Source organism: Symphodus melops (assembly GCF_947650265.1).
Source record: "Symphodus melops genome assembly, chromosome: 16".
Classification (NCBI taxonomy): domain Eukaryota; kingdom Metazoa; phylum Chordata; class Actinopteri; order Labriformes; family Labridae; genus Symphodus; species Symphodus melops.
The window spans coordinates 22471140-22495912 of record NC_136706.1 but is presented as its reverse complement, the minus strand read 5'-3'; the positions used below and the strand labels follow the sequence as shown (position 1 = coordinate 22495912).

General features: G+C 43.7%; 3 protein-coding genes and 1 long non-coding RNA gene across 13 annotated transcripts; 1 reads left to right on the top strand and 3 right to left on the bottom strand.

Annotated features, from left to right (window-relative positions):
- Window positions 1–1446: 1446 nt before the first annotated feature.
- Window positions 1447–13985, bottom strand: LOC306837065 (tubulin alpha-1A chain-like). Of its 9 annotated transcripts, XR_013780857.1 has the most exons (10): window positions 13638–13985; window positions 12532–12754; window positions 12266–12414; window positions 11195–12192; window positions 9783–9914; window positions 9298–9449; window positions 8293–8532; window positions 7298–7395; window positions 1908–2159; window positions 1447–1870 (listed from the first exon to the last, which is right to left on the bottom strand). XR_013780857.1 is itself a non-coding variant. In XM_079364545.1 (4 exons), exons 1-4 carry the CDS (start codon window positions 13638–13640, stop codon window positions 11215–11217), a joined length of 1353 nt encoding a protein of 450 aa, XP_079220671.1. In that variant the 5' UTR covers window positions 13641–13985; the 3' UTR covers window positions 11159–11214. The 9 variants fall into 9 exon arrangements, 1 of the variants encoding a protein (XP_079220671.1); XR_013780854.1 differs by having other exon boundaries at window positions 1447–2159; window positions 9762–9914; XR_013780855.1 differs by having other exon boundaries at window positions 1447–2159; window positions 9298–9457.
- A 1265-nt stretch (window positions 13986–15250) lies between these two features.
- thap1 (THAP domain containing, apoptosis associated protein 1) lies at window positions 15251–17901 on the bottom strand. 2 transcript variants are annotated; one of them, XM_079364987.1, is made up of 4 exons: window positions 17826–17901; window positions 17313–17489; window positions 16119–16311; window positions 15251–15927 (listed from the first exon to the last, which is right to left on the bottom strand). In XM_079364987.1, exons 2-4 carry the CDS (start codon window positions 17381–17383, stop codon window positions 15517–15519), a joined length of 675 nt encoding a protein of 224 aa, XP_079221113.1. In that variant the 5' UTR covers window positions 17384–17489; window positions 17826–17901; the 3' UTR covers window positions 15251–15516. The 2 variants fall into 2 exon arrangements, with proteins under 2 accessions (XP_079221113.1, XP_079221114.1); XM_079364988.1 differs by lacking the exon at window positions 17826–17901 and having other exon boundaries at window positions 17313–17727.
- A 941-nt stretch (window positions 17902–18842) lies between these two features.
- LOC306836786 lies at window positions 18843–20409 on the top strand. The gene is made up of 2 exons (XR_013780814.1): window positions 18843–19028; window positions 19127–20409. It is a non-coding gene; the product is annotated as an uncharacterized lncRNA (long non-coding RNA).
- A 1041-nt stretch (window positions 20410–21450) lies between these two features.
- Window positions 21451–24023, bottom strand: ccdc82 (coiled-coil domain containing 82). Its single transcript, XM_079364085.1, has 2 exons — window positions 22806–24023; window positions 21451–22089 (listed from the first exon to the last, which is right to left on the bottom strand). The coding sequence occupies exons 1-2, from the start codon at window positions 23349–23351 to the stop codon at window positions 21853–21855; spliced, it is 783 nt and encodes a 260-aa protein (XP_079220211.1). The 5' UTR covers window positions 23352–24023; the 3' UTR covers window positions 21451–21852.
- Between the last annotated feature and the right edge of the window lie 750 nt (window positions 24024–24773).

Below are 24773 nucleotides of genomic sequence, written 5' to 3'. Positions count from 1 at the left end.
TTTAAATGAAAACATCCTTTCATTCCACATCAGTCTGATGACTGCGTTGTGGAGTTGGCTTCTCGTTACGACTGAATTTAACCCGTTTTATTTACATCTTAATGCAAACCTTTAACAGGAGTGCAGTTTGTTCTTCTGCATTTATTCTTTGAGCTCATCCTGCACGACCTTCTTCTTTCATCTACCTTCCTTTTTAATCTTCCTTCACATGTGCACTTCATAACTTGTTCACACGTGACCCTCAAAGCGGGACAGTGAGGGGGGGGGGCGGGGGTCTCAGGAGGCAGAGCAAGATGAAGAACGCCAAAGTTCGCTTTACTAAAGTATAATGAGAATATTTGTTTTTCCATCAAAGCGACGTGTCGATGAATCTCGATGTGAACTGACAAGCGGAGGAGAACACGGAGGAGAACACGGAGGAGAACACGGAGGAGAACAGGAAACACAGCGGGCGGTCGAGCGCAGGTGGGCCACCTTCCTCTCCTCACGGAGGAAATACTCTGTCTGAAGTGTGTTTGTGTTCACACATGCAGCCCAACATGAAAAACTTGAGGATGTGTTCAGGAGTTTTGTGTCCTCACAGGGCTCATGGAGGAAAAGTCTCAAGAGGAGAAACGTTTTGTCTGAATCCAAACAAATAATCTCTGTGAGCATTTAATCTGCAGCAGTACAAATCCAATATGTTGTCTCCACAATCAGGAGACTGAGATCATGTCTCATACTGGCGTTGATATAGTCAGCATCAGATTCTCTTTAACGTCTTTAAATGATCGATTGTTAAACGACATAAAGTCACAAAGAGACTCTTCAGGTTCCTGATCGTCTGAGACTGGAGCCTGATTCTTGTTTTCTTCTCCTCGGAGCCCTGGGAGCAGATCAGACTCTGATCGTGGTGGATGTTTAAAAGAATCACTCTCGGAGACGCTGCACGTCGTCCCGCTCGGCGCCACAGAGCCGTGAGTCACTGCGGCTGAAGAACGCAGCGAGGGATGAAAGTGGTATTAGTGCCGGTTAATTCGTCCTGACAGTTGGAAATGTTAAATCCTGCAGGGGGCTCAGCTTAGCGAGTCGCTCTCTGCCTAAGTAGGTTAAATACAAACCAGTGTGATCAATCTGCAGACACTAAATAAATCCGCACGGGCGAGGAGACAAACACCGGCTGGAAGGAGAGAGAGAAAAAAAAACCTGTGAGTGGGAGACAGAACGTGAGGCAGTGGGGACACCAGGAGGACCGCGGAGGAGCCCTGCAGCAAGGCAGCAAACCAGCAGCGGCCCCGAGGAAACCAGCAGAGGAACAGAAGGATCACTAACAAGGAAGAACAGGGCCAGATCCAGAGAGAGAGAGAGAGAGAGAGAGCGAGTGCTGTGACAGAAAAGAGAAGAACAGGGAGGATTAAAGACGAGTAACGGAGAGAACAGAAAAAAACAAATCCAGTAAAACACACAAACAGCAGAAGAGTTTAATAAAGATGGACGAATAAAAGGAGAAGCAACAAACAGCGAAAAAAGAACCAGAACATGGAAGGTGACCGCGAGGGTCGGCCTCCAACTAATCTCAAACTCTCTCACCGCAGCAGACTCTTCATGTCACCTTTGCTCCGTTAATATAACGAGCAAACCTTCGATTTCAAAAGCACGAAAAAGACGGACGACGAGGTTTTATAAGAGCCAAAAACACGACTTCAAACGTGATCGTTAAACGACGCTGCACACGCCTAAAACTCAAGTTCAATGATTACAACAGATAAAGTAGATTTAAGTGAGGACACAGTCAATCCATTATCCATACCGCTCTTCCTGTTCAGGGTCGCAGGGGGGGGCTGGAACCGATCCCACCTACACCCTGACTGTTCACCAGCCAATCACAGAGCTGGCATACAGAGACAACCAGCCACGCTCACATATACAGACAGTTCAGAGTCACCAGGTGACCTCACGAGCATGAAGCCGGTCAGATGGGGGAATTGAACCAGGAACCTTCTCTGTGAGGCACCGCCCTGCAGCCCAAGTCGTGAGAGCGAACCAACCATAACCGTGCCTCCGAGATGTCACCTTCCATGTTGTTCTGGTGAAATGTTGATCGCTGAACGAAGCGTCTGGTTAATGAGTGGTGACAGTGAGGCGGCGGCGGTGGATCACAGGAGTGACTGCTGCGGATCCTTCAGGAGAGAGAGACTGAGTGAAGAGGAGCAGGAGACTGTAGGTAAGAGATGAGTGTTTGTTTAAACAGGACGGACTTTAAAGAAGAAAAAAACTAAACACCTTTAAAAACACAACATAGGATCTAACAAAACACTTCGTCTGCAGCACCAAGAACACAACTTTTCTACAAGCTGAATGAGTCCCTGCAGGATGTCGCGACTCAGACAATCCACATTTATTACTGTGAATAAAAGAAAGTGTGATATGTGATAAGCCTATCACACACTCCCTCCCGTCCAGTGTTTACCGCTGACGTTTCTTTCAACCAATCAGCGAACTGCAATGTTTAGCTCCACCTTTTCGGGTCTGCTCGATATTCTTGGCCCCCCAACAGAAGGGTCCCTTAAAGTACGACGGGACGGATCGGTTATCTGGGAATCTTTCCCGGGATTAGTCTATGGAAACGCCACAAAATGCGCGCCGTACTGAGACGAACCGAACTGCTCGGTGGAAACGGGGCTAAAGTCTCGAGTAAGACTCTTCTCCTCTGTCGCCCCCCGGTGGTGGAACAAACTCCCAAACCTGTACAATCTGCAGAATCCATTTGCACCTTTAAGGAAAAAGCTAAAGACCCAGCTCTTTGAGGCTTCAAGTGGTTTTTTTCTGAACTTCCTGAAGTTGTTTCCTCCTCTTGAAGTCCTTTACTAACTCTGATGTCCGTCACTTCGGATAAAAGCGTCTGCTCAGCGAATTGTAGAAAAGGATAGCTCAGCTCTGGTAGTGAAACAATCGTTCAATAAAGACACGTCATGGTGTTGGACAAACTGAAGTGAAATTGTCTTCGTCATTCGAAGGTGAACAGAACGTTTAAATGTCAAAAACCGGTCTCTCCGTGTTCTTCTTACGCAGCTATTTGTTTCAGTTTAATGTCAGGGCGAGTTAGTTCTGCCTCTCTTTGGATAAACTTGTTGACGTTCATCTTGTGGCCTGCTCAGCCTGGACTGAAGCGCGGTGAGACGGACGGACGGACGGATGTTGGAGGAGAAAGGCCCTGCAGCTGCTGTGCTGCATGAAATTACAGGGGAAAAAAAAAACACGGCGAGGAAATTTATGCTGCTGCCTCTTTGTGTTCACGCTGAGAGAGAGCAAGCTGAGCGGAAACTGATCACATCTGATCAGAGCGCCGCTCAGGACGAGGCCAGCGGTGCAGGGCTGCCTCTGTGTGTGTGTGTGTGTGTGTGTGTGTGTGTGTGAGGGGGGGGGGGGGTGCACGCTCACAGAGCCATAAACTAATTTCATCCAGAGTCGTGGTCGCAGCTCGTCTAAAAATACTAACGCCTCGTGTTGTTTCATCTTCAAACTGGAGGTCAGAGTCAGCAACTTTCATTGTTTCCATGAGTGTCCTACATTCAGAGTTCTGATAAAATCACTTTTTATTTTTCTGTCATGTTGTTTTTATAGTTAATGTCTGACGACTTCCTGAACCTTTAACTCGTATCCCTAAATACATTCCCTAAATACAACTGTCCACGTGTGTTTTTACGCTCAGTTTGTTTCTTTCTGGATGTCAGAAGTCATCATGGCTGCTGCACACACTGAAGTCACTCAAGGTTGAAAATGATATTTAAAAAAAAACTTCAGGCCAAAAGCCCAAACCTGAGTGTCTGCTCGTCATCGTTATTAATGAGGTCACATCAACAAAATCCCGACCACTCGTCAATAAATGTGCAGACGGAGACGGCGCTGATAGACGGAGAGAAGAGGACGGATACCACGGAGAACGTTTGATCTGATTTAATGTTTCACACGCACCTCAAAGTTTATCACTGAACATGACTGAGTTTTAAAAACATTCAGCCCATGCAGGTGAGACGAAGAGAGAAATGAGCTACTAAGACTAAAACTGTGTCTTGTACCTCCAACATGGCGGGAATAACTATAGACTGTAAATGTGGTAAATGGACTTCTTTCTACACCCTGATGGTCGAGGCTGCTGTGTGAAAAGTCCTTAAGAGGTAAATACTCCGTTCACACACCGCAGAAGAAGCAGCCGGAGTAACTCGGGGCTAAGTGTCTTGCCCAAGGACATGTGGCTGCAGGAGTTGGGGATTGAACCCCTGACCCCCTTGAGAGGCAACCGGCTCTACCACCTGATTGATCCCGGATGTAAACATGTTATTATCTCTAACCGGCCTCTAGTGGACACTCGAGGAACTGCAGTTCTACTGTCTGTATCTAAGGAGGCTTCTGATTGGTCAGGACTTACAGAGGAACGAGACAGCTCACCTTTACTTCCTGCAAAACTTTCTGTTTGAAGCAGATTAATGTTCCCGGATTAAATCTGACAAATCCCAAACAAGTGACTGACTGACACAGGTGTGTGTGTGTGTGTGTTCGTTGTTGTTGACATACATATTCAGTGTTGATTTGTTACACACGTCTGTACCTTCAGATTATTATTAGCCACATGGCTTAGGCTGACTCTCTCTCTCTCTCTCTCTCTCTCTCTCTCTCGCTCAGTGTTTATAAAATGATACACAAACGTTGTTTTTCTTCCTGATGATGTTTTGTGCACGTGTGATAAAAACTCTGTGAGTGATGAAGCAGGAAATAGTTTGAGGGAACCAAAAGAGCAACGACGACTAAAACAACAAACTTAAGGCTTCAAAAGCCTGTGAACAGAAGTTATAGTGACTGTTGTTTTAGTAAATGAAGGATGACGAGCCGGGTTTTATTCTTCATAAATGATGCTACATTTCTAAATATTCCGACACATCTCCCATCTGGAAAAAGGTGAAAACATAATCGTCTGTTCAGTGTGTTGTTGTGTTTCAGTCGGACTCTGCAGCCTGTTTTCTTACACTCAGACTTCTCATGACATCAGACGGGAATTAAACTGTCAGACGTGACTCAAACCAGCAGCACACACCTCACACACACACACACACACACACACACACACACAGACGTATACATAGAAGAAGTGAAACCCTGTCGTTATGGTTACGGTATGTCACAGAAACGCCCTGTAAGCCCAGAGGAGTGATGTCACATGTTCTCCACCCGGCCGTGCGTCACGCTGACAGAAACGCGGACACAACCAGAGGTTTCTGTTTACTGAGCAGATAAATACTCTCTGAGGACACCAGCTGAACCCCCGGCACCCAGGAGACACTCGGTTTGTCCTCCCGACGTAACACAGAACGCACGGTGACGCCAGGAGCAGAACGTTTAGTGAGGGAATTTCAAGACCAGGCTAATAAATGAGCGCCACAAACGTCAGGAGTTTGAAGGCGAGGGAAGTTTCTTACCCAGTTTAAATGTTCGTTTTCTGTCAGACTACATGCAGCCTGCAAGGACAAACTCAGGGGGAAGACTCAAGACTTGCAATTCTTCCTGGTGTGCACAAAATCCAGATTTTGTCTGGACTGTTAGCTAACATCGTCAGGAGAGATTTAAGCGAGGGAGAAGAAGTGAAACAGGATTTTGTTTTTCTTTAAAGGTTTACAGAAACACAGCTGTAACACACTCGCCCCTCCCTAAAAATGTACATTTTATCTCATTTTTCCAACACCACATAAGGACCGCCCACTTCAGTCACTCAAGCTGTTTTCACACATGCACATTCATGCGGCAGAAAAACAAAATAGTCATCGCCTCTCGTGAAGCTCAAACAGCAGCAGGAAGTCTCTCTCTCTCTCTCTCCGTGCTTTTAAATCCATTCAGAACAGAAAAGGCTAAAAACATATGAAGATGCTGCAGATGATGAAGTTATTCAGGATCATTAATTCTGTTCACAAAATCATTCGTTTAAAAGCAAACAAATTAGGCAATTTAACGCTCGCTGTATTTGCTGGTCTGTGTGCACTCATCATTTCCCTGCATGAATCAGTCGGGTGATTGTCAAACTCAAATGAAATATTCCTGCTACCCTGCATAATTTAACCAAACCAAAAAAAAAAAAAAGATGCAGTTTTAGTGAATAAACATATTCCTTCTGAATTCATTAAGTTATTCATGAAGTAATTTAGTACGTTGATTTAAATCTCCAGCTCACATTTTAAGACTTGGAGCAGATTGTATCCAGAACGTTCTCTGGCCTGGTGCAGACTCACGTTCAGGTCTCAAGTCGAAGAGCTGCACAAAGTGTTGGAACATTTTGCGGATCAAAATAAAAGGCAGGATAAAGATAAAGTTTAACACCTGTCCCAGAAAGACAGAACGATGCTGGTACGGCCTGTCAGAGTCTCCTCCAGGATGATCTCATAGAGACCAAACACCTCGCTGAGTGACAGGAGGGACGGGGACCGCGCTGCTGCTGGAGCTGCTATCCTCCTGTTTACTTTATGCACAGTTAGTTTTTATTTCCGGAGCACATTTTAACCTGTGTAGTCCGTTCTGTCTGTGCTGTTCATGACTTCAGTCGTCTCGTTCTGAGCCGTGAAGGCAGCAGGTCGGATGGACTCTCGTACAAAGAAAAACCAAAATGATTTGTTTATCTACTTCGTTTTTTTGCACACTTTAATTTAGCTTCTGGTTTAAAGTCTTTGCTGTTCACAAATCTTATTTGACGATAATTGAAGGTCGTCGTCTCGTCGTTTTGATGTCTCAGCCAATCAAATAACAGACATTTACAGAAAATGCAGAGCATGAATTCAGGGTTCAAGGGCAGGAGTGACGAGTGAGCTCGTTAAAACAGGGAGCAGAAATGATACGTGAGTGAGTTCATCTAATTTTTGGTTTGAATCAGAGACATTAATGACTGGATTTAAAAGACGCTCAGATCTGATGTGTGTGATGTATCTGTTCTCTGTCAGGCGGCTGCTCGGCTCAGCGGCTCCTCGGCAGCTTCACGGTTCTTTCACTCGCCCTCCTCCCTCCCTCCCTCCCTCCTCTCATCTTTTCTTTCTCTCTCTGGGATTTGAACCGACAGCTCTCAGCTCGCACATAAAGCCCCCTCCCCCCCCTCCTCCCCCGCTCTCTTCCTCCCCCGAGGCGTTTGCTTCTCAGCGTTGTTGAGGGATACGATGGATCATTGGCTCAGAGATCAGACAGTATTATAGATCTGATAGTCGCTGCAGGCACAGTGGAGATGTATGGCGGTGTTTATATTTATATACATTGTCTTCATTATCATCATGTTCGTCCCGCTAACCTCCCATTTACTCGTCCTCGTCCTCGGTTCGCTGCTCCGGGCTCTGCGCTGACGATCCAGACTGAAGAGGATGAGGAGTGGAGCTGTGATGTTTCTATCTGGGTCAGAGGAAGAACAGATTCATCAGTGTGAATAGGAGGAAATGATGTGCACAGACTGCTTTCACTCATGTAACCTTAAGTAGCATGAGCTCCATGTTACTGTCACATATTAACAGTAAACTGATTAGAGACGCATCATTTATCTGTTCATTCAAATGTATGCTGATATGGTCTCCTATTCATACTGTATGTTTTTGCATGATATTGCATCGTAAGTACACGTGCAATTTTTAATTTTGCAAGTTTTATGTATTTGTTATAGATTGTGTAAGACAGTGGAAGGCAAAGTGAGGGGTCACAAGAGGCCTTCCAAACAACCTAAACAAATTAAAAATAAAATCTACACGTTTGTTTTACCCATTCATGTAAACATACATACAAATAAATGCTTTACAGGGGACATATTCTGCACCTTTTCAAACAGCCGCCCTGAGCTCCAAATGAAACATCTGCGCTTTAAAATAAAACTCTCTCTCTCTGAACGCTCTGTTTTGGTGTGTGTGTCTCTTTAAATAAAATGCCCCCCCCCCCCCCATGACATCACAAGGAGAGCACATTTGAAACGGAGCATTTTTCTCTGTGTGGTAAGACTTATGCAGACCACTGCATGAGTCTGAGTTTGGATAGGCCCATCAGCGTGTGCGTGTGGCTGTGCACTGCATTAGGCCTTAACGACCTCCAGTGTCATCAGTGTCACTTACAGCAGCTCGATTCTGATTGGCTGGAGTGATGTGTTTAGGTTTTAACTGACAAATTGGCATAAAAAAACAAACAAACAACAACAATACTTTATAAAAAGACATCTAGTAAACGTGTACTGTGACAACTTTCAGAGTACTTTGTTTTTGTTGTGAACGCTACCTACAAACACTTGCTGTAAAAATCCAACATTACCTTTTTGTACTGGTAGCAGCAGTAGAAGCAAAGCATGCTGGGATCAGGTCATCTAGGTGTTTTTTAATGGGACCGGTCAGTCTGCAGCCTGAGGAGCGTTTCATTTTAAGGCTAGACGACCTTGATGCTTCGCCTGAGGGGGCGGGGTTTCATCCTGACTCTGTCCGACCGGATCAGAGTCAGCCCCGCAGAGGAGAGTTCACCTGAGGAGGGTCGAGGTCAGCGAGGAGGTCAAGTCTGCTGTCCAAACAGAAAACATCAACAGCGTAAATGTTGCTGGCGCCCCCTAGAGGCTGTGGTTCTTATCACGGTTGCACTTTGAAGACGTGACAGAGCAGCACAAAGATTTATCATTCTTGTTATTAGATTAACTGCAGCCAGGAGGTAAGTGTGCTCCGGCTTTTAATCTCGAGGCCTTGAATGTGCATCTATCAAACAGCCAGCAGGGGGCGTTTCAACAGGAAGTCTGTGAACACTTCCTTATTGAGTTTATGGTCTCCGCAGGATGCAGGGCTGATTTTGTAAAAAATAAAGTCTTAGCAGTTCATACTTATGTCCTAATATGGTCATGTCTGGTTCCAATTAACATCAAATAGCATGGATAAATTCCAACACTCGTGGATTTAAAAGGGTTTTTACAGTCTTTAATTCGATTGGTGACATCATGGTTTCTACTTCAACTTATTTATACTGTCTTCGGGTAACTTGGCCTTTAAATCATTTTTATTCTCTTTGCGTTGGCTTCCATTCAAAGTCCTCATTTTTATTGATAAAGCTCTCCATGATCAGCCATCACCTGTGTGTGACTTTCTTCAGGTCTACTTGATGTGCCTCGGATCAGACTGAAAACTAAAGGTGATGGTGTTTTTTTTAATATTTATTTATTGTTTGGACACTTTGGAACACTCTTCCTCTGCACATACGCTCTGCAGCTTTAGTTCATGTTTTTGAAAAGCTGCTGAAGACTCCCCCTTTCTAAGTAATAATAGTATTAAAAACATTTACCTGATGGTGCGGTGAGAGAAAAAAACGTCCAGAGCTCGTCAAAAAGGACTCGAGCCACCAGTGAGCCAGTGGTTGGTCGTTGAGCCTCATGTGTGGGGACCGTGATCTGGGCCCTGTGGCTCCTTACTCGTTCTCCAGCTCGGCCTGCTGTCCTGTCAATCTCATGGAAAAGTTACATACTGTAAGTACTTTTAAATTAATGTAAAAAAAAAGTAACACTTAAATTACGTACACGTTCACACCAAGTCTAATTTCTGCTTTTTATTCTGACCTGCTGGATTCAATCACCTCTTTGAGCTTTTCAAACTACCGGTAGTTGAAAGGTTGAGCAGACTCGTTTTACACTGACGGTCTCTTTTTTTTTTTAAAGATGCTTAACTCTGACCACTGACTGCATTTCCCAACAAACTAGAAAATATCTCTGGGGTGGGTTTGAGGGTTTTGCTACTCAAGAACGTGCAGACCCAGCAGACCCGCATGCTCACTCAGTTCCACTTCCTCAGCTGGTCTGCTCAGGCACAATCCCACCTCCACACGCCCCCTGCTGGACTTCCGCAGGTACAGATGCTCTCTGCACGTCCTTGTAGAAACTTGCACTTATAGAGTGAAGATTTTTCCTAAACATGAAGATAAGAAAAAGTTAATCAAAATCTGGTCAAGAATGTCAAACATGTTTCTCATGCATGCCCTCTGAACATCTCGTAATGATAAGTTCCCTCTCCAATTTTATTCTCTCTCTATTCTCTCCCCCGTGTGATGGAGGTCAGCGAGACCATGGCTTTAATTTATAATATATAGAATTCTATGAAAATATTTACATTAAATATCTAAATTAATTATTGACTAAAACTATTTTTAAAATATTTTTTAAAGTACTTAAATTACCTCAAATATTTCCAACAGTTATTAAAGCCATTCATCCCCATTATGTCTAACAGTTCTTGTTTCTATGTGTTCTTCTTGTTTCACTCCTAGACGGATAATTCCTCGCCATGTGTAACAGGGCAACGTCAGGTAGTGCCATCATAGAGGGCCCCTGGAGGCCCCTTGGTGTGCACATTTTGAGTCACTGCAGGAGTTTAAAGTATGTCAGCCCTTTGGGGCCACCTACTGTACATACCACTGTAGTACCACTTATGTCCACTTGATGGCAGCATTCCTCTCTAAATGCATTAAAGAGTAGGAACATTAAAATGATTATTATTTTTAAACACTGTTTATGCTTTGTAATTCTTTAGTTAATGTCCATACTGACTTCATATGTTTTTATTTAATAGTTTAAAGTTGACTTCGTATTGTTTCCATAGTGATGGTACAGGCCGGACTGGGACGTATGTCCTGATGGACATGGTTTTGTTGTCCTGCAGGTGTGAAAGAGAACATCGCTGCTACTTGTTCGAGGGCTGACCCTCCAGGTTTTGAATTGTTGATCCAGGTACTAGCCGCAGCAGGACTCGAACCCAGCACATCCACCTTCATGGTGTGCCTTCAGAGTTAAGAATCTTAACAGCAGATAAGACTGCATGAACAAACTCATCGGTTTAATGTATTTAAGATTCACGTTAATGATCTTGTTGCTAGAGGTCAGAGGTCATCGACCACATTTTTTTAGTGATATATTTTAAGGAGCCTTCGTTCTGGGGTCGAACATCTCCCCCCAGCTGATGATCATTGCTATAAAGAAATCAAGACATTACTTCAGCACAACTAAATAAACCTGCTTCATTTTATTCCCCCCGAGTTCTGATCTAAAGTGTTGTCTAAAGTAGTTAAAGAGCCAAAAGGCTGACTCGTGTGTGTGCTGCATCAGCTTGGTGAAGTTTCTAAACCTGCGTATTAGAACATAAAACAGGAAGAGGACTGAATGCAACATTTTATTAAAACCACAGAACGTTACCATCCTGGTGTTTCAGGAGCTCAGAACTCCTCTTCTTCATCCTTTCCTTCGTCAACGCTGTCAGAGCCCACCTCCTCATAATCCTTCTCCAGAGCAGCCATGTCCTCTCTGGCCTCGGAGAACTCGCCCTCCTCCATCCCCTCTCCCACGTACCAGTGGACGAAGGCCCTCTTGGCGTACATCAGGTCAAACTTGTGGTCGAGTCGAGCCCAGGCCTCGGCGATGGCGGTGGTGTTGCTCAGCATGCACACGGCCCTCTGCACCTTGGCCAGATCTCCTCCAGGAACCACAGTGGGGGGCTGGTAGTTGATGCCCACCTTGAAGCCTGTGGGACACCAGTCCACAAACTGGACCGTGCGCCTGGTTTTTATTGAGGCGATGGCGGAGTTTACGTCTTTGGGCACCACGTCTCCACGGTACAGGAGGCAGCAGGCCATGTACTTTCCATGGCGGGGGTCACATTTCACCATCTGATTGGCCGGCTCAAAGCAGGAGTTTGTGATTTCAGCTACTGAGAGCAGCTCATGAAAAGCCCTCTCTGCTGAGATAACTGGAGCGTAGGTGACCAGAGGGAAGTGGATTCGAGGGTAGGGCACCAGGTTGGTCTGGAACTCCGTCAGGTCCACGTTCAGGGCTCCGTCGAAGCGCAGGGAGGCGGTGATGGAAGAGACAATCTGCCCAATCAGTCTGTTGAGGTTGGTGTAGGTGGGACGCTCAATGTCCAGATTCCTGCGACAGATGTCGTAGAGGGCCTCGTTGTCCACCATGAAGGCGCAGTCAGAGTGCTCCAGGGTGGTGTGGGTGGTCAGGATGGAGTTGTAGGGCTCCACCACAGCGGTGGACATCTGGGGAGCCGGGTAAACGGCAAACTGCAGCTTGGACTTTTTGCCATAGTCGACAGAGAGGCGCTCCATCAGCAGAGAGGTGAAGCCAGAGCCGGTTCCTCCTCCAAAGGAGTGGAAGATCAGGAAACCTTGGAGCCCAGTGCACTGATCAGCCTGAAACATTCACGTTTTAAAATGTGCTAAGGTCACAACAACGTTACAGCAGTGACAAGGAGTTTTAACTCACCATTTTGCGTGCCCTGTCAAGAACCAGGTCAATGATCTCCATTCCAATGGTGTAGTGACCTCGTGCGTAGTTGTTGGCTGCATCCTCCTTGCCGCTAATGAGCTGACTGGGGTGGAAGAGCTGGCGGTAGGTTCCTGAACGTACCTCATCTGATGGGAAATAAAAATGTCCATTTTAGAAGTGTAAAAAGTAGTATTTATTCTATACAATCCCAGGATAATTTTTGCAAGAGTTTGCCTTCTTCTTCACTGTAATCTGTTTCTTACCAATCACAGTTGGCTCCAGATCAACAAAGATGGATCTTGAAACGTGTTTTCCAGCTCCAGTCTCATAGAAGAAGGTGCTGAAGGAGTCGTCTCCTCCTACGATGGTCTTGTCACTGGGCATCTGACCGTCAGGCTGAATGCCGTGCTCCAGACAGTAGAGCTCCCAGCATGCATTGCCTATCTGGGCTCCGGCCTGGCCAACATGAATGGATATACATTCACGCTGAGGAGAAAAAAAGAGAAGGGAAAACCAGTTATAATCTTTATCACTTATAAACTCTTGCATAGTTTAAGGAATATAATGCTTGTCACTATCTTTATGTTATAACCTCTCCCTTTTCTGGGAGCTCCTGAACTCTCTTAGGTTCCTTGGGACTGTTGATGAGGAGTGAGCAGTTTTGTTCTGATATGACTAACTGGAAATAAACTTCAGTATTGTAATGTTAAAAGGCAAATCTTTTTTCATTTATTTATGCTCACAGACTCTCATCATTAGGACAACATGCCGTTACTAATGTTAACGATATTTACTCTTTATCGATTTAAGCTGATAAAAGATTTTTATCAAAAACGCTCCAAATGAACTTTATTGTGGTTGTGTGTTTCTGTGTTCACGCCTTTGAGCAGCCATAAGAGACAAAAACCGCCAAAAAGGGTCACATGATGGTTCTACGTCACACCTGAGTAACGTTCACGGACTGCGCGTTAGCTAATGGCGCCTCCTAACTGTTTGTACACGCCTAAAGTTGTTTTAATATGACTTTATGTTGGAAAAAAGTCTTCTATTAACTACTGCCTCTAATGAGTGGATTAGCTGTTATTAGAGATTCACATTTTAAAAAGCTTACGAGTTATTAACGGCCAGTTTTGATTCAAACTGCGCCACCGCTACATTCTGTATTAAACCTCACACTATGGTAATGAATAGAGAAAGAACAAATATAAAGTTATTTAGGATAAACTAAACTGATAATTTGTCCATGTTTAATCTTTGTTGTCCGTTATCATTTCAGACCCCCCTAAAGAGACAAAGACGATGTCTACTTAAATGTTGTGTTCCTAACAAAACAAAACAAAAAACGGTAAACCGTTGGTCTTGTACTTACCATTTTTATATTCCAGACGCTGAAAACTCAGTTCTTGACGGCAGTAATGAAGAGGGGTCGGAAATATTTATACTTTTTCAGTGTAGCTATGACAACAGTTAGAACATCGTTTTTTTTAAAGAAGTCGCGATTGTCGCCTGCTGTTGCTTTCAAATGCGGCTCGAAATATTCGGAGTCACGCATTTCTGCTGCGTCATCTAAAGGAACAGTTATCAATAAATTGCTTCTCTTCGCTTGTCGACCTAACATTGTGACTTTTGAATTGTTGTATTAATTTTAAACAGTTAATTCACATGTTTTAGATAAGTTTAACATACACTCCTGTGTAGTTTAAAAAACTGAGTTGAAAAATGCACGTTTTTTTTTCAATAAATGCAGCACAGTGTTAAGGAAGTGTGACGATCAAATTTACCCAAAGTCAACACGTGAAAAAAACTTCAATAACTAAATCAAATGTAAATAATTACTATACTGGCAACAGAATGTGTTTTCAATAATGCTCATTCATTTTAAACGGCAACAGGAGGATATTTATATATTAAGATTGTGTACATTTAAATTAAGCTATAGTTATTTCTACAATGAAAATCTGTAAATATACTTTAGTTTTTAGGCTCTCTAAAAATGTGTTTTCAAAGAGTTGCAAAAAAAGAAAAAAAAGTAGTGTGTTGCATCTGTTGTGGATAGTTTGGTTTGTTTCATATCTGTCCAGGTGAAGGGGGGGGGGGGGACCTTTGGATAAGTCTACTGCAGGTCAACACCACCACCTACTGTCCGAAAGTGTCACTGCAGCTTTTCTTTAGACGGATAGATACTTTATTGATCCCGAGGGAAATTCAAGTTAGTCAATTTAAAAAAAGGAAAACTGGCAGGATGACATGTCTCGATAGAGTTGTAACACTCACAATAAAATAATGACATGGAATGATTCAAACGTTCAGTTTCTCTCTTTATTTTTCCTTCAAGGGCACTTTAATATATCCGTCCCAATAACTCAACTAACCATATTCAGTGACGAGTTAAACCAACTGTTATACGGAGAGTAATTGGACCAGCCATGGAGTAGCAAGTCGATATGAGGACGGTTATATTTCAAATAACCAACTTTCTGTGCAGTGTAAAACCACTACAAACTCATCTGAGGGAGTTTACAACCTTTAAGTCTGCTCTCGTCCCGTCGAGGGAAACTAAGTCGTTTTAGTGTCATTCAAATGTATTGCACATTAGCCGCTGAACCACACACATCATTGTTGTCAAAGGTGTGTATAGAGCTGTTTTCACATGTTCCAGATATTCTCCTACCCCGTTCATACATATTCTCACAGCAGAAGACTGTCTCTGTTGTGTGCGTGCGTGTGTGTATGGGGGGGGGGGTCTTTAATTAATGCATTTTAGCAAGTTAGACTGTGCAGGAGTTGCATGCACATTTTCAGGTCCTTTAAATTGTGACTTTAAACAAAACTTTTTTTGTCATTAAAAAAAATAATCTTGTGATATGAAGTAGATCTGATAGGTGAAACTGCAATCAATTAAAAACAAAGAAAATCTAGACACTCCCCTGCTTCGATCTTTTGCCTTTGTTTGTGACAGAGACGACCCATGGAGTCACAACATCCAGCGGATTTTGTTTTTTTAATAAATAATGTCATCCCAGAACTCAGATAAAACTAAACCGAGAAAGTCAAAATATTAATTTCAAAGTCATTTCACCGCAAAGAGGGAAAAAAACGGACAAACCCAAATAAATAAATGATAAAACACGATGTATACGGAGTTTGGTGTATCCACCAAATCAGAGTGAAGTTTTCCGGTTTCATCATGTTTGAGCTGAACTCTTGATTCTCTTCAGCAGACCGCCTGGCTGCTGACAGAAATCTGATCAAACCGACATCACCAGTCCCTCGCTGTCTTTCAGTGTGTGGTAAATGTGTTTGGGTAAAATCACATATCCCTCTCCAAACGCTGCCGGCAGCTCGTGGCTCGTCTTTGGCTTCACGCACGCTGCCTTCAGCCTCTTCAGCTGAATCTCTTGCCGCCGACACTTCTGCTGCAAAGTCTTCAGCTTCTTCTTCAGACTCCCCACCTGCCCCTCCAGCTGCTCGATGCGTTTCTTCTGCCAAGCCGAGTCCTCCGCCGTGTAGTTGTGGTCGCAGGAGACGGACACCGTGTCGCCCCAGATGTCAGGAAGACTCCTCTCGGGCTCCTCCATCACTGCAGCCGCCACTGGGTCAGATGTAAGAGGAAGAGAGAGAGGGAAGTGGATCTCTGAGGTAAAGGGATCCTCCAGGGTCTGGGAAACAAAGAACACACACACACAGTTCAGTTCCTTACATTTAGTGGAGAAGCGCACGTTCGTCTTTAAGTAGGAATACAAATGCACGACTGGACACTGAACATTTCTGATATTAAAATCCAGACACCCTGCTAACTATCTTCCTTAGGCCCTCCCATTGAATGTGTTTGAGCTCGATGAGGATTGACCTTCATGTTGAGGTTGAGGGTAAAGAGCGACGGCACGGCGTTGTCTTTCAGCACTCGGTTGTTGCACTCCATCTTGAAGCAGTCTTTGGTGAAGTGCTGCGAGCAGATGTTGCTGTACTTTGTCGGCTTGAAGTTGTTCCTCCTCATCGCTGCGACCCATTTGTCACAAACATCTGGACGGGCCAGAGGAAACCTGGGACATCAAGCAATCAGTCGATGGTTAAAAGGACATTTTTCACATAAGTGTGCATGAATTAATTTGCTGTCCCCATTTACACTCCTGCTCCAGCAAGTGGGTTAGCAGCCTATATCAATCTGTTTCACTCACTATTTGTCTACAGTCTCATTTTTTTAAATAAGAGTGAGAGAATCACATCATAAATACAGAATCCTGAATCGTATTGTGAGGTTAGGAAATCGTTACAACCCTAATATTTTAATATGCTGCCAAATGCTGAGAAAGAGTTGGGACATCACTGCCTCTGATCATTTATTTACCAAATTCAACCTTTGACCTGCCTGCATGTCATCATAGCCTTTATCTGCAGGTCTCACACTTTCAATGTAAACTGTCAAAATGAGCTGACAATGACTACAAACTGCTGTCACACTTCGGACTTCTCTCTCCACGTCAACCCCCGTCAGCCAATGAGCTAACATTAGCTTGACAGATGTCAGCGCACTGACTGCTAAGCAACTCCAGTTTCCGTTGACATTTCAATGAGTTTACTATTACCGTTCATTTGGATAAGGAAAACACGCTTGAGAATAAGTTAACAATACATAGTTGAACATCAAAGACGTCCTAGACCATTCGGCCAAATAACATTTCTGAAAAAGTTTTTTGTTTAAGTTTTAAGAAGAGCTAAAGTGAAATGTTTTTGTATCGCGATCGTTAGTAAGAAGAACAGAAAAGGGGCGCTGAGACCGTGAGACTGACGGGGGAACTCGATGCAAAACTTAAAAATAATACAAATTAAATGGTTTTAATTGAGTTTTCAGCAGCCGAATTGACAAGTCCAATATGCTGGAATACGCAATCTTTCTCTTGACCTGTACAAACAGTGTACTGTTTAGTATGAGCAATGAATCCTAAAAACGGGAGATTAGTAAACGAAGACCGGGGGACTGTCTATGAGTACACTTCAGCGTTTATTCACCATGTTAGGACACACACAGTATAAATTGACCTACTTGTGGAAGGAAATGTCTTTGTCTTTGTTGTAGCGGTTCTTACAACCGTACGCCGAGCACGTCTGAACCATGACTGCTGCCCGGACAACACGCACTGAGACACGGACTGATCCTCAACGAAGCTCCGCCTGGTCTCTTCCTCCTCGGGTCTCGCGCTCCTTACTAGCTTCACTGCCACTAACAAAGATGGCGGTGAAAATTGATGACACGGCCATGTGACAACCCAACAAATATGACTATGTGAAATTAATTTGGATTGTGTGCATCAATCGTTTCAAATTGGATTTCGGTATTTTATGGTCTACAAAAATTAAATCACTTCGGCTCTACAATCATTATGGAAGCCTTATATGGACATGGAGTCATAATTCCACTTTAACGCTGTTTTCCACTGAAAACAATTATCCTTCATTTCAGTTATTTTTGACCCATTATCACAGGACACCCAGCTCCATCATGGACACACTCTGCACAACATCTTCTTGAAATAAAGCCTTTAATAACTATAAATACCTTAGCATGACTTTGGACTGTAGGAAGAAGCCGGAGTGAACCCACACCTGCACGGGGAAAACACAGTCACAGTCAGGCGCTGACCCCTGGAACCATATATATTTATATATATATATATATGTGTATATATATATATATATATATATATATATATATCCCAGGTTTATTAACATCTCGTTCCTTGCACAACCTCTCGTGGTTGTCCTGCACCAACCTGCTCAGTGCCTGACTACTGAGACATCAAGCATCTACGATCAGGGACCTCTGATCTGAGAGTGGCAGGGACCTGACAGCAGTGTGGTGAGATTGTTCTTTTTTTTCACACACACACACACACACACACACACAAACATACCGATCTTTTGTTGTGTTTATCCGGATCCCCAGTCATTTTTGTTTCTTTGATTTGGATTATTGTTTTTCTTAAAGGGGGGATCAGAGGGTTCTCAAATCTTGAACTACACACGCATGCATCATACACACACACACACACACACACACATCATACACGCATCACACACACCATCATAAACACACGAAAATACACTAACACACACATGCATCATATACATAGACACACACACACACAACCTTGCACTGTGTAAACATTTGTTTACCAGCTCCAGGGGTTAAAGGTCATCAGACAGACGTATTTTCAGCAGACTGTTCAAATGTAAAACAATAAAAAGAGATCTATATTCAATATTTCAGTCATTGAAGTGTCATTATTGTTGTTCATACTGAAAGTTCAGAGAACATTTCAGAGAACATTTCTTTTCCATGTTATCTGTGGATGTGGATCCATGATCAGCCTCAGCAACATTTCTCATCTCAATAAAAGACTAAATGCACCTGAAGGATCAGTTGTGTCAGAGCTCATCGTTAAACTGGGTTTACTTTGTCAGACCTTTTCTCTCTTTTAAGACGTCTTAAACCTTTTGAAGCTTGACACTCATCTCTTATCTCTAGTGATTTGTTTTGGAAGTCTTCTGATCCTTTTAGAGGTGACGAGATGAAACATCCACTTTGACAGTATTTCTGAACATTTCTTTGAGTGTCAACATGACGTGAAACAAACCTATCCTGTCCTTTTGTTTGTGGTCTGCATAAGTCTCACCACACAGAGGAAAACGCTCCGTTTCAAATCTGCTCCCCTTGTGATGTCACAGTATCTCCAGCCAATAGAGTGAAGCTTTTGCACAGGTCCGCCATTTTCATTCCATTTCTCTTCATATCAGTTATTTGTATTTTCTCCCTGTGCATGCTCGTTAGCTTACCTGCTGACTTTACATTGCCCGTAGGTGTAACTGTCTCTACATGGGGGGGATCCCGTGTCCCCCAACAGAAAGACTGGACTCAATCATGGATGTATGGATCGGTTTAAGTCCTACTTTCTGACAGGGCAAATATTCACTTACAGTTCAGGATTTTCAGGGTGGCCAATCAGATTTGGGCGGTCCATGCCACACCGCCGAACATGTGATGAAGGAAATTGAAACAAACAACACCAAGCGTAGATGTGATCATTTCCAAGACGACCAGTTTGTCGCAAAAAAAGGGAAACTTTATTAATAAAGAGGAGTTTCCAAACAGAGCAGGTTGGTCTGACGAGCTTTCTACAGCAACAAAAGACCAGAAACACACCGGAAAGCAAGTGAACACACCACTGATAATATGCAACTATAATGTGTGTTTGTCACTGTTCTGTACAACACACACCGAGGAGCTGAGCGAAAAGCAGAGAGAGGCCACGAGGCCTTTAAACACGTCAAAACAGAAATTCAGTTTGAGGAGCTGCAGACTGAAAACGCAGCTTACAAATGATTCCGTACAGATTCCCACCGTCGTGCATCGTATTCACGGGCGTGAGAACTCGGGGAACGCGCTTCAGACGACTTAATGCCAGAGCGCTGACACACTCTCATACAGAGGGAAGGAGATAGGAAGGAAACAGCTGTTTCTGTTTAGGGACATCATTTGTCCTATTTTTACATGAGCACATGAATGCAGCGCCTTAGCAGTCAGTTAGAAAAAAAAAAGGAGAAAGAAAGCTTATGTTTTTTTATAATATACACAGAACACACTGTATTTATTCTCCTGTTTTGTCTCTGTGTTTTTAAAATGTCCTTCAGAGACTCATCTGTTTCCTGCACGTATGAAAATCATCCAGAATCTCTCGGGACACAACGTGACACGAATGCAACAGCAAAGTGTGCGAATGGTATTTTGATAGTTCTGTCCATCTTCAGCTCAGACTTTAAAGGAAAACATTCAACTCAAGGTGGATCAGACTTCTTCTCTTTCAAGAGTTTATGATAAACACACACTCTTCAGAGTCGTGTAAGCACAAACCTTTCCCTTCACTCGACCCTGCAGACTCATCATAAGACCGAGGTGTCCTCAAAGATCTGAAAACACTGGAATAACCCTTTAAAGGTTGTCTTTTGTCCAACCAACAGTCCCGAACCCAAAGTCATGAAACAAAGAGGATCCTCCTGAGCAGAGATGGACAGAAGCATCAAACCACACGGACACTCCTGCAAACAGATGATTTATAACAAATAAAAAAGCTTTTATACAATCACATGTACAAGAGTGTGAGTCCTGGGCTGCCGGACGTCGTCACGTACACTCGAATAAAAACGGTCTGCTGTGCAGCGGCTGATTTCATCTCCTTTGAAGAAAACTGAAAAGAGACTGAAGTGCAACAAAAAAAACAGATCCGGGTGTTTTCAACGTCTCTAAATACTGCATCACCCAGAAGCCTCGGCGGCAAATGTCCATCCACACCACGCGTTCAGGGAAACGCTTCGTCACTAAAGTCAGGAACAAAGGAAGGACTTGAAGCTCTCTGATTGGATGACTCGTCACTCCTCTGTGCTGTTTGTCGAGTTCACAACAGGACGTCTCTTTAAACGCGCGTCGTTCTTTGAGCCGATGGTCATCGCTCACAGATGTGTCAGCTGTCCTCGGTGAAGCCCCGCCCACTGGGAGGCTGCTTCTGTAGCGAGTGTACCGCTGCTGATCTACAGTCATACGTCAGTTACACACAGTGGGAGGATTCAAAAACTTACAGAGTCCCATTTCTGACTTTCTGAGGAGCTTTTTAACCATCCGAAAAATAGGATCACTCCAGCCTGAAGACGTGTGAAGACTAAAGGTTAAAGGTCAGGAAAGAGTTATGGATGTCTTTGTATACTTTGAGGGAAAACTGCTCGACTAAAAACAAGAAGAATTTAACGTTAATGTTCCAACCTCAAACTTAAAGAGCAACTTTAAAGGTTAAAATGTCGCTACGGACGGTCTCTTTGGCGTTTTCATAAACTCTACAGTCATTACTGCGAACACCCACTTCTCTCTTCCTCTTAATAATACTTCAAGGCAGGGTTGGTCATTTAAAAAAAAAAAAAAACCTAGCATGACTGTGAAAGTAGCATTCCCTCACTCCGTCTAGCTGAAGCTTTAAAACCAATTTAGGAAAACTAAAAACGCCTTTTTTCCTCCAATAAAAAGAAACGAGTCCTCGCGTTGAAGCGGCTGGAAACGCCACGTCTGTCTTTACAAGATCTGAAATGTGTAACTGAAGATCAACGTCGGCAAGCAGCCGACGCTTCCCCGGCTGAGACGATCGTGACTGTGCCACCTCGTGGTCGTCCACATCACTGCAGCGCTCCAGTGTGACGGGTGGGTGGAAGATGAACTCAAACTATATAAGCTGACGTACAGCGACAGCACGAGTAGAGGTCCAGGTCGTGTGACATGACACTGAACGAGGAGACAAAAGTTTAGGTTTAAATCTCAGAGCGTTAAAGCTGCGTCCCATGTCGGGCGTGTCTCTTTTTTTTTCCTCATAGAATAAAAATCTTACACGGTCGATGAAGTTTGTCCTCGTTGGGAATCTTGTACCTTCAGTTTAAAGTGTTCTGTGTCTTCAATAAAGGATTAAGGAGAAAATAAAACTGCACAAATAAACAGGTACGAGTCACCTTCAAAGTTCTTCACATTCAATCTCCATCGGGGTTTAGATCTACTTCTTTCCCTTCTCTTCCTCCTCCTCCTCCTCCTCCTCATCATCATCATCGTCCTCCTCCTCATCTGTGTCTTTCTCGTCACCTTCTTCCTCACTCTCTTTTTCCTTCTCCTTGTCTCCTTTGTCCTCCTTTGCAGCCTCCCTCTTGTTTCCGTTTTCTCCTCTGCCTCCGTCTTTAACGTCGCCGTCGTCATCACCATCTTTGGACTCTTCATCGTCATCATCATCTCCACCCTGAAAGACGTTAGATAGTTAGTTAGCTGCTTTTATTGTCTCCATGAGCAATAACACACAGCACAACACAAACTGTCTGTATACGTAGAACTCAAGCACAGAACACACACATCACTTCATTTGCACACTCTTTCTACTGCACATAAACTTCCTGATCCGATATCAGCCAGAAAACAAATATCGGATTTTATCAGGCTACATCTAGAATCTCTGATGTACAGTCAGTGCTCCCATAAGCAGAGAAAAGTATCAATTGTTTTTATTGGATTTATTGTGGTTCTTTTTCAGGGTCTTCTAATTTATTCTTTATTGATTTTATTCACTTGTAGAGTGCTGTAGATATTAAGTTGAAGATTAAAACTTTATGTAACTGACTAATTAATAATAAATGGGTCAGTTTGTTCTCTGTTTGAGTGACCGATGGATACTCAAGGCTGTGACATCGGTATCGGAAGTGAAAAAGTTCTATTGGGACGTCCCTCTCCTTAAGGCTAGTGCACTTCTCTGTACCATCGAGTTTATTGCACAGTCCATTTATGAATCTTTCTCTCTCTCTTTCTCTCTCACTCACTCACACACTCTCTCTCTCTCAAACACACATACACACACACACACACACAAAGTGAAACAAAGTGCTCTGACTCTGATTTTCACACGTGACCTTGGCAGCAGGTCCAGATGTTAAACAGAAAGGTGTGACGGGTCAGAGCCGGTACCTGCTTGATGCGGTTCCTCCCCCTGCGCGGCACACGGGCCTTCATCCTCCGGGACAGCGCGAGCAGCTTGTTGTGTCGCTGCCTCTTCTTCGCCTTCTCCTCCTCCTCTCTCCGCTTCTCCTCCGCGTGCTCCGAGTCCGAGTCGTCCCGCCGCTGCAGCCTGCTCCGCTTCTTGGGCTGCACCATCCTCTTGGGCTGGCTCCGGTCCCCCTTCCTGTCTTCATCCTCCTCATCGTCATCATCATCGCCCGGGCTGTAGGAGGAGGTGCTGTCGTCGCCTCCGAGGAAGGAGCGCTTCCTGCGGGTCACCGAGCGGCTGTCGTCGCTGGAGGACGGCCCGGAGCCCTTGTCCTCCTGCTCGCTGTCCTCCTCCGGGGAGCTCTGGTAGTCGGATTGGGAGGCGGAGGAGGAGGATGAGGAGGAGAAGGAACCTTCGTCACTGTCGTCCAGGATGGAGGCGGGCAGGCCGATCTGCTTCTTCTTCGACGCGTCCACTTTGGTTTTCCGCATCGACGCGAACATCTTTCGCTTGTACAGGCTCTCCATGACTGCACGCGGTCCCGGAGCCCGGTGACATCAAACACAAGACCGAACAAGAGAACCGGACGGTACCGACGCAGCTGGCTAGCTAAAACCGTATGCGCGTCACAACAGCGGCTGCGAACCTTTTTACGTAAAAAAACACAAAATGACGTCCGAATTGACCTCCGAGCACGTTACGTAAACTCTCTCCTTGCGGACACGTCTTATAAATGTGTGTTAAAATTAACTTTACTCGCTCAACACGGACACATTTCACGGTTTTCTTCTTACTGTAGCTAGCTGTCTGTTATTGTTGTTGCTCCAGCTTCTTCTTCTCTGGAATTAATTACAGTTCAGAAGGTGCGGTCGCCCCCTGTGGCAGAAAATACTTACTACATTTATAATTTAACTCTTTATAGGCCAACTTTATAAATGCTGGTATTACACTCTGCTTACAGGCACTGACAGGACTTAGTGACATGTTTGACTCTTAAAATACAAAAACAAATATTCATTATTTCATTCTCTAAGTTAGTGCTTTTTATTTATTTATTTAAATAATACATTTATTTAAATAATACATGTCAATGCACATTTTGTTGTTGCTGTTGTTTTATTAAATGCACATCTTTGCACAATTTTGCAAATCTGTACTTTTATTTTTATCCTTTATATTTTTGTATATATTTTTAAAATCTTCCTACTGTTAGTTTACATCGGGGCTCAGAGAGAAACTTTTGTTTTTGTTTTGATTTTTCTGTTTGTCCAGCACATGTTGAAAAACTTTGCATGTCAGAGGAAGCAGGGCTGTTAGGGGTTCAGCACTGGGGAATCATCTCTCTAGTAATGTGTATTCTTTGGTGCCAGCAGGACTTGAACCCGTGACCTTCCAGAACCAAAAGCCTCCCAGACTGAGCAAAACTAGGTCATACAGCGACTGGTTTCCCAGCAGCAAACGGGGCGCTTACAGGCCCAGATTCATCAAAATTGGTTTTTATTGCCAAGTACATTCACATATACAAGGAATTAGTCTTGGTGTATTGGTGCAAAAAACACTTAACATGCTAAATAAGGCTACAATAACAATTTCATAAATAAAATAAGGTATAAGAAGCAAGGGAGCGTTATTGTAACACATAAAGAAACAGTTTGAACCTTCACATGACTGTTCTGTTTTCTAACTGTGAGGCTGAGGAGAGTCTGTGTTATGTTGAAGGAGGGCAGGGACATTGTTCATGAGGCTGACAGCTGAGGGGAAGAAACACGCTTTTTAGAACCTCATTCAGTGTGTACACTGTACAATATGAAATCTTTGAAAACAGAAACACCTTACTGAAAAACTGCTCATTGTTTACTATGAGTTTTTTTTAATAACTTTCTATGTTTTTAACATTTAAAGTACTTTTTTTTTTTTCGATAAATGATGCAGCTGTTTATTGACGTAGA